General features: G+C 41.1%; 1 protein-coding gene across 3 annotated transcripts in view; it reads left to right on the top strand.

Annotated features, from left to right (window-relative positions):
- Window positions 1–12,990, top strand: part of CARS1 (cysteinyl-tRNA synthetase 1) — a 59,348-nt gene that overhangs the window by 43,663 nt on the left and 2,695 nt on the right. For all 3 annotated transcript variants that reach the window (XM_054028210.1, XM_054028207.1, XM_054028209.1), the window contains 3 exons: window positions 9,623–9,703; window positions 10,076–10,143; window positions 11,940–11,999. In XM_054028210.1, the coding sequence (XP_053884185.1) occupies window positions 9,623–9,703; window positions 10,076–10,143; window positions 11,940–11,999 (209 nt within the window). The remainder of the gene's footprint in view (window positions 1–9,622; window positions 9,704–10,075; window positions 10,144–11,939; window positions 12,000–12,990) is intronic.

Here is a 12,990-nt window from a genome sequence, read left to right as displayed (position 1 = left end):
CTATGCTTTCGCTTGTTGATGAGCTCCTAATGGATTTCTTGTTCTGCCTACTATTCCCCATGGGTTTTGTGCATCTTCAACATATATTTGATACTGATTTTCTTGAAATTAGTTTCATGACAGAGAGAGAGAGTCTTGAAGGCAAAATAGGAAATATTGATTGGTTTTTTTTTTAGTAAAATGGCTTGGATTGAGTAGATTGATAATAGTTAGCAAGGAATTCTAATTCTGTTCCCATACTGAAACGTATTAGCCAGAACAAACAGAATAAATATCTTACAAACACAAAAATGCTTCCAATGATGTGATCATTCAGGTACAATCAACAAACTTATGTTGGTCTAGTTGATCTTAAACATAGTCTTACTGGTTTCAAATTTTATATATTTTAATTTTGATATATTTTTTTTAAGTTTCAATTCTTCAGTTCACAAGATGAGTTTGAGTGCCTTTTACTATTTAAAACATACATAAAATTTATTTTTTCTTTATGCAAAAAAACCTCAGCAGTTGAGGTCAGATGATTCACACTCTAATAGTTGTGAGGTTTGAATAGCTAGGGCAGGGGCAGGCAAACTTTTTGGCCTGGGAGCCATATCGGGAAATTGTATGGAGGGCCGGTTAGGGGAGGCTGCGCCTCCCCAAACAACCAGGCGTGGCCCCCCCCACTTGCCCCCTGTCAGCCCCCCCCCCCGAGACCCCTGCCCCATCCAAGCACCCCTTCTCTCTGTCCCCTGACTGCCCCCTGCCACCCCATCCAACCCCCCCTCCTTCCTGACTGCCCCCCTGGACCCTACCCCCATTCAACCCCCCTGTTCCCCATCCTCTGACCACCCCGACCCCTATCCACACCCCCGCTCCCTGACCACCACCCCGAACTCCCCTGCCCGCTATCCAACCCTCCACTCCCTGCCCCCTTACCGCGCTGCCTGGAGCACTGGCGGCTGGCAGCACTCCAGCCACGCCTCACAGAGCACCAGGACAGGCAGCCATGCTGCCCGGCTGGAGCCAGCAACGCCACCACGCAGCACAGAGCACCGGGTCATGCCAGCTCTGCAGCTGCGCTGCCTGGCAAGAGCTAGTAGCCCCGCAGCCCAGAGCATTGCACCGGCGCCGGGGCGAACTGAAGCTGCAGGGGAGGGAGAACAGCGGGGAAGGGGCCGGGGACTAGCCTCCCCGGCCAGGAGCTCAGAGGCCAGGCAGGACGGTCCCGTGGGCTGTAGTTTGCCCACCTCTGCTCAAGGGGCTGCTGGTAGTATATTTTCAGGAGAAGAAACCCAGTTCTGGAACTCATTTACCTTGTTGATCCAACAGAACTCAGATTTGTTAATCTTACAGGGCTTCTGCCTGAAATAGGTCTTTTAAAATGGTTTTGATTAGTGGTTGGGAATATTGCCTCTGAGTTTATACTTTTTTTTTTTTTTAATTGAGGTTGTTGTATATTAAGGGAATGTCTTCTTTTTTTATAGCCAATTGCTGGCAGGATAATGTTAAATATGAATAATTGTGTTCTAATTTTGTAAATGCACCCAGAGGCTTACGTTAATAGGTATGAGTCTTTTATAAAACGAACTATAAAAATAAATGTAACTTTTTTGCCAGTAAGGCAAGCCACAAAGCATTCCACAATCCAAGCACCTGTAATCTGTGAATCTTGTCAGAGGACCAGAGGGAGCTATAACAAAGTGTGTATTCAAACATTATTGAATAAACTCTGTCTTCAACCAGAATGGCCTAATTGTAGGACATTAAAACATCATGTGAAAAGAAGGCTTTATCCATTTCACAAGACTGGCAGACATCTGAATCTGAAACCTGCATTATTCATTTTTAGTGGAGTCTTGATTAACCTGTGACTGTTTCTATTGATGATGATAAATGAGGAAAGAAAAATACTGATGGTGTTTGCTAGTGTACAGTGAGCAGAAATGACTCTAAATAAAATGCTTTTCATAACTTCCAGGAAACGTGGTGGGTTTTTAACTCATCCCATTGTGTCAAGTAACTTCACATCATGTGCCTTTAGGTTCTGTTTCTGTACTTGGGCAACTGCAGAGTTCCTCTATCTCTCCCTCTTAAAGCATACACATTATAGTAGATTTGCTGATCTGTCATGGGGTTCTTAATGATAGAGAATGCTTGACTCTTTTTGCTTGTCCTCTATTTTAACTTCATTCTTATTTCTTGGATTCCCGCTAAGTCTATTACCTTACTGTAAAGTCTTCCATTACTGAAATCTTGGTATTAGGGAATCTGTCACAGTGTATGGGGGTCTCCCTATTCTACAGCCAGAACAGAGTTGGGACAACCTACTCCATTTTCCTAATATATCAGATAGACTAAAAGTAGAACTACGCCTCCATCCTTTTTACTGTGCATCCTCTATCTTCACTATTGGCTATAATGTATATTGCTCATTTAATCTTTCAGGGTGACTTATGAATTAACCCTCTTCCCCCTCCACATCTCCCCCCCAAAAAAACTTATTTTACTAGTTCCTGCCCCCAGCTCTGCCTGGCTTCTGAAACCCATTACCTTGAAGTTCACAGCAAATGTCAAGAATGGGCTAGGAGCATCCTAATCAACAATGTGCACCTGGGCAGTGTTACTGAGACAGCGCCAAATCTGGTTTTCCTATCCATTCCCTTCTGTGGACAACAGCAATCTTTGGTGACAGTGACAACTTACAGTTGGTGCAACTGAGATCCATAAACAAGTTCCCCACTGTCAGTTAAAGCCTCTTGCTGGCGTGGTGCTAAAATAGAGAATTGGCACGGTTCAGCCGTAAGGTAGTGCATGGAGCCACTGTGCTGACACTTCTAGAGGCACCAGTTGATAACCTCCTCTTATAAATTATGCATTTCTCATGTATAAATTCCTCATTCTCCTCTACACTGAAGGATTTCTTCTGCTTCTTATATTTAATTATTCATAGGTTCAGACTGGTAAATATTTATAACTCAAGCAGACACTGCTTTTATTATACAGTCAGTAGATTTATCATATTAATTCCATGCACGAGATATCATCAACACCTTTCAATATTAACAGATAATGGGCTAAACTAATCTCTGGTCTCACTCGTTGACTTTGTTAGACTTATACCGAAGATGAATTTGTTCAGCTGTGCCCACCTACCCAGGATAAAGAAAAACAAACAATTCACTGGAGATAGACTGCAGACTAAAGCAAACAGTTCTTTTTAAAATGGAACATTTTCATATGCATACAAAGGCCAGGGTTGATTCCAGCTCTTCAAGCAAAGAACAGATGAGACACAGGTTCATAACACCAAGCAAAGCCAAGGACTCTGATTTTAGTAGTTTAGACAGTGAGGAGGTGTGCATCTGCACCTATATGTGTCAGTGAATAATTGAAGAAAATAGACCCTCTAAAATAATAGCTTACATTATCCCAATTGGATACTTTGATTCCCTTCTCTAAGCCTCATAATGGATGCTGAAGACTTTCCCTGGTATGTGCAAGGTATTGAGAATTATCATCAAATGTTAGTGTTTCTTATACAATATGTCCACTAAGAACTACTTGGAAGTGTTCAGTATATTGAACCTACTGAAACATGGGTGCAAGAACAATTTACTGGGGGGGAAGAACCTACTTATTAAAAACTCATGATATAAGTTGACCCAAGTAATCTTGTCACCATCAGCCTCCTCTAGGAAAAAATGCTTACTATGAATCAAACAAGGATCCTAAATTTGGATTGCCAGCAACATAAATACATCCAGAAGTTCTAATTTCTGTACTTGCTCTTGGTGTTGTGTGAATCACTTCTGTTGCTTCTCAAGTAACCAATGTATTTCCTCTTTTCATCACTTTCTTTTATCTCTGAGTAAATACGTGTAGTTTTTTCCTCTCTTTACTGTTCAAAGACATATGTACTTATTTTTGCTTGAGTGATAAATCTGAGACCCTGATCACTTGTGGCCATTAACATCCAATGGCACTTCTGCAAGAAAAGAGATGTTAGCCATGCTGTCCTAGTCAATTTCCAATTCAGCTAAATCACATTCTCCTAAAATCAATCAGTGCTTTTGCAAGTGACTGACTTGGAGAAGGCTAGAGTGAAATGGATAATGAACAGAAAAGCACTTTGGGAAAGATTTTCCATAGAAATGGCCAATGCTTTTATTTAGCACAGCTTTGAAAATGTGTGATATTGGAAGGATACAGGAAAATAGCTTCTCCACTGTCCTGTTGTGTGTAGGTGGGATAGATGTGATTCAGTAGGGCAGTGGTTCCTGATTTTGGATGGATTGGCAATTCCCTACATACCCTCATGCCATGCCTTGGCAGAATTCACAGGATTTAAGCCAGAAAGGACCATTCTGATCATTTAGTCTGACCTTCTGCATAACACTGGATAGGATTCCACCAAGTAGTTTCTGCCTCAAGCCCATACCATTGTTTATCTTTAAAAAAGATAGCCAGTCTTGAGTTAAAGACTTCAAATGATGGAGAATCTGTCAAATCTCTAGATACATTGTTCTAATGGTTAATTACCCTCACTGTTAAAAAATGTGCACCTTATTTCTACTCTGAATTTGTCTAGCTTCAGCTTCCTTGCTGTATCCCTTCTAATTTCTGTCTCTCTTTTCCTCATCTCTCTCTGTTCCACTCATCCCCTCCTTTCTTGTGATGTCCTTTTCTTTCCTACTTACAACTTTATTCACTTTTACTGTTTTCCTTGGGGAAGCTTTTAGTGTATTTTCCCCTGCCAACTCATTCTGCCACTCATCAGCAGGCTACAAACAAATTGGGGCAGGAGACATTTTTTGATAGCTTTGTGTTGCTGGGACACCTGCTTTTGCAGCAGAGCTATGTTATGAGAGCAGAGACAAACACAGCGCTTAGTGTGACAGACCGCTTCCTATATCTATAGTACTGTACACAACCTACTCCTGTGGCTATTTTTATTAGGGGACCACGTATCACAAGAGCAGGGAGGTTTCAAGTATTTTCCTAGAGCATTAATCACAGCAGTAAACTCACGAAGAGCAGTCAAGTGGCTCCAGGCAGGGTGCAGCTTTTCCAGCTGCCTTGAACCCTTTCTTGTCCACTCCACTCTGCCCCGTGCCATCATAGACTAGGTTAGGAAATTCCATCCAGGTTAGGAAATGCTGCTTTAGGGAACATTGCTGTGAGAAATTCTGAAACCACAATTCAGTATAGGAAATAGAGCTACTAAGAAATGCTACCATGAAATAAGGCCATGTTTTCATTCATTTAGCAATCAGCCTGAAAGAGAGAGTAGACAGGAAACCGTGATAATGACAAAAGGCACTTAATATCTAGAGATTTTTAATATATAAAAAGCTAAAAAAGTTCTGTGTAGTCGCATTTGTTCTGGTCAGCTCCGGTTTCTTTCAGTAGTGATGGCGCTTTCCTGTTTTGCGAGCCAAAACTAAAACTCCGGGCAATCCTGCCAGAAAAAAACATGCTTTTAATCTAACCTCCAAAATGTTGTGTTAGAAACTAGATGTCTATAAAGATTTGCTAAATACTTATCTGAATTAGTGAATCAATATTAAACATTAAGCTGCCTGTCTTTGAAATTTCTCTTCCCCCTCCATTGCTAGATTCTTCAGCAGGTTTTAGAGGATTTGACTAAGCACTTGGAAGTAGACATTAGGGGAGCCTTAATATACGTTTGATTAGGTGGGGCTGGAGATTTAAAATATATTTGAACAAAAATTTTATTTCAAGCTCGAGCAATTAAGATTTCTTTATTAAAAATCTTTTTAATTAAAACTAAAGCATGTTAAATTATTTCCCCTGACTGACATGATCAACTGATAATGGCTACATAGGTGATCTGCTTCAAGTCTTTAAAACGTGTATTACCATTAACCCATCCTTCCTTCCCCACCTGTTATATTTGATTCATCCATCTGTTACGTCATGTCATTAATGTATAATGTAAACTCTTTGGGGTTGGGGCTGTCGTTTTATTGCATGTATGCTACACCTAGTAAAATCGGGCCCCGATCCTTGACTGGGGCTTTGCGGCACTACAGATAATAATGGTATCAAACATTTAGGCAAAATATATCCTCAGTTTCACCCACGTGTAGTTCAGTTAGCCCTCTGTGAAACAGACTTACAGTCATGACATCCAGTTGTTTTACGTAACTTGCAGTGATTTTTTTAAATTATACTTACTGACATTCTGGAAGATAACTAGATGTAGCTGGCAAAAAAAATAGTGATTATAGCTTTTTGTGTATAAAACATTCAAATTATAGCTCCACTTTTACAAAAATTGTTTAAATAGTTAATCAAGTAAAGGAAGAAACAGTTTTGATGATTTCTGAGAGAGGAAATGAGAGGACATGATCAAAGTATATGCAATACTGAAAAGTACGGAGGAAGTCTCCTGAGTTCTGAACTCAAGTAAGGAGACAGTCAATGCAATTAAAAGTGGCAAATTCAAAACTAATAAAATGATTATTTTTTTTACACAATGAATAAATAGACTGTAGAACTCATTGCCTCAAGAAGTCATTGAGGCCAACAGCTTAGCAAGATTTAAAAAAAGAGTCTCGGCAATTATATGGATATCAAGAAGATCTAAAGTCATTAAATCAACAACATTTTGGAAAGGATATTAAACTTCATACTTCAGAGCTTAAGTCAGTCTAACTATTAGAGACCTGGCTGAGACCTAATGTGAGGGGGCAGATTTTCCCACATCTGCCTACTGTGAGGTTCTTACACGTTTCTCTGAAACGTATGGTTTTGGCCACTGTCTGATACAGTATATTGAACTAGATGGACCTCAAATCTGTAGTATGGCAATTCCTATGTTCCTTCTTACAGGAACTAGTTGGACACCAAAAGTTGCTATTTTTCATCCTTGTATAGAATGTTGAAGAAGTCGTTAGTAGAAGAGCCGGTGCAAGGATATTTTGCGCCCTAGGCGAAATTTCCACCTTGCGCCCCCCACTCCCACTCCCCAGTAACATCGGTTCATTGAGGGGCAAATCCCAACAAGCCTTTATAGACCACAGGGGCCAGCCGTGCCCAGGTTCCCCCCTCCCTGCCCCCTGAACTCCCCTGGAGGGTGCACAGCCCCCTGTGAGCCCTCCCCCACCCCGAGTCCACTCAGTGGCTTTGCCAGGCTTGGGCCACTGCAGCAGCTTGGCAGGGAGGAGCTGTCTTCTGGGGGCTCCTGCAGCAGATGCATGTGGGCAGAGGCCCCCGTGCATCCCCCTGGCTCCCCCCTCACTGTGCTCGGGCTCTGCCACTCCCAGGAGTGTGAGCTGCCGCTGCCCCTCCCGGAGCAGGCTCAGGGCCTTGCGCCCCGGCGGCGGCTCACATGCCCAGGAGTCGTAGAGCCCGAGCGTGGCGAGGAGGGACCTGGGGGGCGCATGGGGGCCTCTGCCCACATGAATCTGCTGCAGCCTGCAGGAGCCCCCGGAGCGGGCGCCAGACCGCAGCCTGGGCAGGAGGGGCGGGGGGCGCAGCTGCTCCCCGCTAGCGGTGCCGCTGCCTTTGCAGGGCTCCTGTCCCCCTGCGCCGCGCCAGCTCCTCCATGGCTGGGGCTCACCGCCAATGCTCTGGCTCTCTGGTGGCTCCGGAAGGCGGCTTCTCCCTGCCGAGCCAGGGCACTGCTTTTTGGCGCCCTCAAGGCCATCCTTAGGATTTATGGGTCCCTATGCAGTATTATTAAACTGGTGCCCCTATGCCCGATGGCAGCCTGAGTTTGCAGCCCGGCCGGGGCGGAGGGACAAGGCAGAAAGAATAACAAGACGCCCAGCCCGCCTCACGGTGGCAGAGAGTCACAGTTCCCCGCAGAGACCCCTGTAACCTCTCCCTCAGGCAGAATGGACATGCAGAAGGTACCTAATTATAAAAGCACTAAAATTGGGAATAAAAAAAATGTCAGTCACAGGTTTTTTTATATGCCCTGAAGTTTCAGACATTTATTTGCAAAAACTTTGTAGCAAGGGTGAGTCAGCTGTCTTGCTGAATACAACATTAAATATTATGGAATACGTGATGCAGCTCTTCTCTGTTTTACATTTTCTTAATCAGTATTTCTAAGCTGATTTTATATTTTAAATGTACTCTTAAGCCTTCATAAAGTAATCATTCCAGATGACTACATATTTAACTCACTGAAACAGACATTATTTTAAATTAATCTGTCACAGAGGTTTAGTGTGTTCATTACAATGTTCATTGCTTTTAGAAAAAGGGAACACTAATTTACTCTGTGTGATCTCCATAACAATCCACATGTTTATGAAACTTCACCAACTTCAAAAAATATGTTACCAAAGGATTTTATATCTTACTAAGGTACTGATTTTGCTTAAAACTAGTTCATCAGATAGTCAGAAATAAAGAGAAACTCTCTGTCCAGCTATCTGGAAGCAAAGGGCTGTTGCTTCCTTCAAGTGGGGGTGTGGGGGGTGAAGGGAGAAATGGATGGACAGAAAGGACAGGAAGACAGTTTTTGGTGTGTGTGTGTGTGTGTGTGTGTGTGTGTGTGTGTGTGTGTGTTTTTTTTTTTTTTTTTAACTATAGTAATTAAAATGTGTATTTTAGATAAGGGTGGTCTTTTGAAGAATTTATTTAAAAAACCATATGTCTGAAGATGCAGGCATTGAAGGCTAAAGATGATTGTGCATCTAAAAATCTATGCAAGGATTTTTTTAGAGATGTGATTTTTATAATCTTCACCAAAGAAATATTTTAAAGCAAATTTTACACTAAGGTCCTGTAGACTGACATGTTCTGAGTAAATATTAGTCGTGCACAACTTTTTTTGTCAGTACATTCAGAAACTGACAGTAGATACCTGGGGGTTGGCAAATGCCTGTTTCAGTGTTGTGCTAATAGGTCTGGCAGGCTGGAGACTTCTTCTCTTAACTACTAGATCCCCTTCCCAGGAAGGCTCAGAGCCTGCAGGAAGGGTCAGAACAGGGAAAGGAAAACCAGGAGGGTGGACACCAAGACCCCATGGTGCCCCAAATTTTCAGGTGCCCTACCCAGCTGCCTATGCCTGAGGACGGCCCTGGGTGCCCCCAACCACTTGTCACCCTAAGCCACTGCCACTGCCTAGTTCGCCTAGTGGTTGCACCGGCCCTGGTTAGTAGCATGCTAAAGTAATTTTAAGAGACAAATTCACAAAGTACAAAAGGCTAAATTCACAAAATATCTTTTTTCTTAAAATGCTGAGATGAGGAATTATATTCAGGGCTGGAAATAGCGCATTGTAATGCCACGTGATTAGAGGTCTGTTTAACAGCAACTGTGAGACTCCTGGGCCGCTAAGCAGTTACATCACAGAGCTTGAGGTATCTTGTTGGTTTTTTGGAGTAGTAGCAGCAGCATCTTGGGAAGAGGCGACAAATTCCAGGTCTATCTAGAAGAAACATGCTTCTCTGGCACACAGGGTCAAGAGATTAAAAGTTCTTTCTTCCTCTGGCTCAGTGTAACCTTACTTACACCTATCACTTAAAAAAAAAAAAGGAGAGAAACTGGTCTAACTAGTAATTTTTTACTTTCATTATATAACTACATAGGAGTGTGGAAGAGAAGTAAATTTTCATTTTTAAATTGTCAGAACTTTTACTTTTTCTGTGCATTGTAGTAACTGAAGTACTGCAGTTGAGTGATGCTCTTCGAGATGACATTCTTCCTGAGCTTGGAGTTCGATTTGAAGATCATGAAGGTAACAGTCTGTCTGTATTGTAAACTGTAGCTGTTGCTAAAATATGGAGAATTCTTTTCTTAAGATATTGAAAAATGTCAATATGATCAAGAATCATCAGAAATCCTTGTCAAATTTACTGAATGCTTAGAGCTTTAACAGATTTAGTTTTTAAACTTTTAAAAGCATTCAGATAAAATGTATATTTGCATCTCCTTGTATGGTGGTTAGCTCCTCAGTCATTTCTAAATGGTCATTTGGTGGCATTTGCATTTAACTTAGTAATACAATTTGAAAAGACTACTGCAGGATGTTTTTCAAGAAATGTTTGTGGTACCAGACATGTAAGTGTTGGAACTGCTATGTGTTTATTTTTCTTTGTTATTTCTCCAGGACTCCCAACTGTGGTCAAATTGGTGGACAGGGAGACCTTACTAAAAGAAAGAGAAGAAAAGAAAAAGGTTTTAAATTCTTTCATGTTAAACTAGTTTGTGTATTGTATTATTTTGCAAATGTAAAGTAAAACACATGTTAATTATTGACATTACATATTTCCTTGCTGATTTGTGAGAAATTACAATTTTAATACAAACAAAATGGAAAATAGCGCACCCAAACTGATAGCAAAACTCAAGTGGCACTTGAGAAAAGGAATTTGAGATAATTGCTTGAAAGTATGCTATGGGGGATTTAAATACCTTTTCAGGTTTCAAAAGCCTTTATACAATTATGATGTGCTGAGTATGACCTATTTTTGCTTGTCTCTCCCTGGTAGAATAATTCCTATGAGTAAATTATTCTGATATTTGTCAATACAAAGCAAAGGTAAATATTTTCATATAGTTAGCAGTACTGATTTGACATCTGCTGATAAAAACAGAATGAAATTGCTAAGTCTTCAATAACGTAGCACTGAATGAGGCAGGATTCCTGTGGAAAAAATAGCATGTGATCATGTAATTAAAGACTGAATCGTAATGCACACCCACAAGATGACTGAATTAATGCTGCATAGGAACCTTAATTCTAGTATTTCCTAACTTTTGAGTGTTTGACTTTGCAACCTTAATAGTCTTTTGATGTATTTTTTTTGTGTATAACGTCTATGTTTTAAAATAAAGTGGGGAAAAAAGGCAATTCCATCATTTGGAGTCATAGTGACTAAAGCTGGTTTGGAAAATTTTGTTGTGTTTTTTCCATGGAAAATTTTTGACTCTGGCAAAAAATCAGAAATGGAAAGTTTTCAGCCAAAAATTTGAATATATTGATTAGGAAATGTCATAGTGCCGCATGGGAATTGCAGTTCTGGTCCTTGTGCCCTCATTCTTTTCTGTGGGCTGGGCTCCCTGGCTAGACTATACATCTCCCCTGCTGAAGTATGCTCAGTACTGAAAGAATCTTTGGAGAATTTAGCTGTCAGACTCTAACAAGTCTGAGCTTGGTTAAACTGAAGCTAGGTCTACACTGCGCGGAAGGGAAGGGTGGGGGTCGACCTAAGATACGCAACTTCAGCTATGTGAATAGCGTAGCTGAAGTTGCGTATTTTAGGTCGACTTACCTGGCTGTGAGGACGGCGGCGAGTCGACCCCTGCCGCGCCGCTGTCGACTCTGCTTCCGCCTCTTGCCGCAGTGGATTTCCAGAGTCGACGGCAGAGCCATCGGGGATCGATTTATCGCGTCTTCACTAGACGCGATAAGTCGATCCCCAATAGATCGATTGCTACCCGCCGATCGGACGGGTAGTGAAGACGTGCCCTGAGACTTTTCAGAGATTCATAACTTGGCCAAATTTGGACTTTTTTCCCGTGGGAACAGCAAAAGGCTCATCCCTGATACAAAGATGACCCACCTCCCAAATTTCAAACACTTTTTTCAAAGCATGGCGCACTAGAGCTTCTCAATTACAATTGTAAGGATTATTTAATATGGACCTAATAATGTATTGATCCCTAATCTCTTTCTGAGTAATGGCTGAAACACTTCTCTTGAAACTTCCCAAAAATATTCCGGCTGAGGCAGACACCAGGCAGGGAAAATTTCAGTGTGAAGAGTTGTTTTGACAAAGGTATAAGCAACTGAAAACAGGGTCTTATAATAGACGCACTGAGCAACCATAATTATAGGTGTCATTACCAGCTTTGCCTATAATCAAACATCGAAAACATAGAGCTACTTAGCTGACATTAGTAAAAAATAACCTAATGCAATGGTTTAATTTTGATTAAGTAATGCTGTTTTTCAATTTGACTTTTTATAGATTGAAGAGGAGAAAAAAAGAAAGAAGGAAGAAGCATTTAGGAAAAAACAAGAACAGGAGGTAAATATTCAAATATCTTTTTAATTTACATTAAAATGGGCATTGTTTTTGAAGATGTGCGTTAATGGCTATAGTCTTATGCAGGCAACAATATACTGTGGGCCGAATTTTCAGCCCAGCCTCAGCTGGCCCTCCATTTTTTATTTATTTATCTTTGGGGGGTGAAAATTAATGGGGTGGGCAGTTTTTTGCTCACAATTATTTGTGCCTACAAGTTAGGTCACTTAGATGTTCATGTCTCTAATGGCACCATTAAAAAAAAATTACCACAAAATCTGAACAGAGGTGGTAGGTGCTTCTTAAAATACCTTGTAGCACATTTTTTAGTGCATAGCTGTGAGTAGGATACAGCATGCATAACCGTTTTAGAGCTCTGGCAATTAAGGAACATTTCACTTAGAGAGGCTTCTGCCTGTGTTGTTTATAATTTCTTCCCTCTGTTTATTATTGTATAGATATGCATGAAAACAGCATCTTTTTCCTTAAGAGTCCATCTGTTGCTACTTATGCTTCACCTGAAGTCTAATTCTCTGTGAAGACACATTCATCTCCACAGCATCCAATTGTGCTTAGCACAAAGACTTAAGACTTCAGGTGAGGAATAAGCACCAGGAGCCAGATGCCTGCTTGTAGAGCAAAGATCCTATTTCCATGCAAATCGCACTAGTAATGCAATACAGGAAAGTAAACCTTCAAAGTATGATCTACAGGGAAAATTGCCTGTAAATAGAATGTTTCCTTTTCATGAACCTCCAAGCATATTTATCCATTCTTTTTAAAATTGTTCATGACTTCATTGCTTTTAATGATTTTGAGAAGCCACCATTTTCATTAAAACCAAAGTTTAACTTTCCTTTAATATGGTTTAGTTATTTTGGGCCCTGATCCTGCTATGCCCTGTAAGGAGCCCTATTCAAATCAATGGGATTTCTGCTTGGGCATAGGGAAACATCTGCAATGAGCTCATTCCCAAATAGCTTACTTTCTATGT

Source organism: Malaclemys terrapin, chromosome 4, assembly GCF_027887155.1.
Source record: "Malaclemys terrapin pileata isolate rMalTer1 chromosome 4, rMalTer1.hap1, whole genome shotgun sequence".
In the NCBI taxonomy this organism is placed as follows: domain Eukaryota; kingdom Metazoa; phylum Chordata; order Testudines; family Emydidae; genus Malaclemys; species Malaclemys terrapin.
The sequence above is the reverse complement of the archived record's forward strand: the minus strand, read 5'-3'. Positions and strand labels throughout refer to the sequence as shown.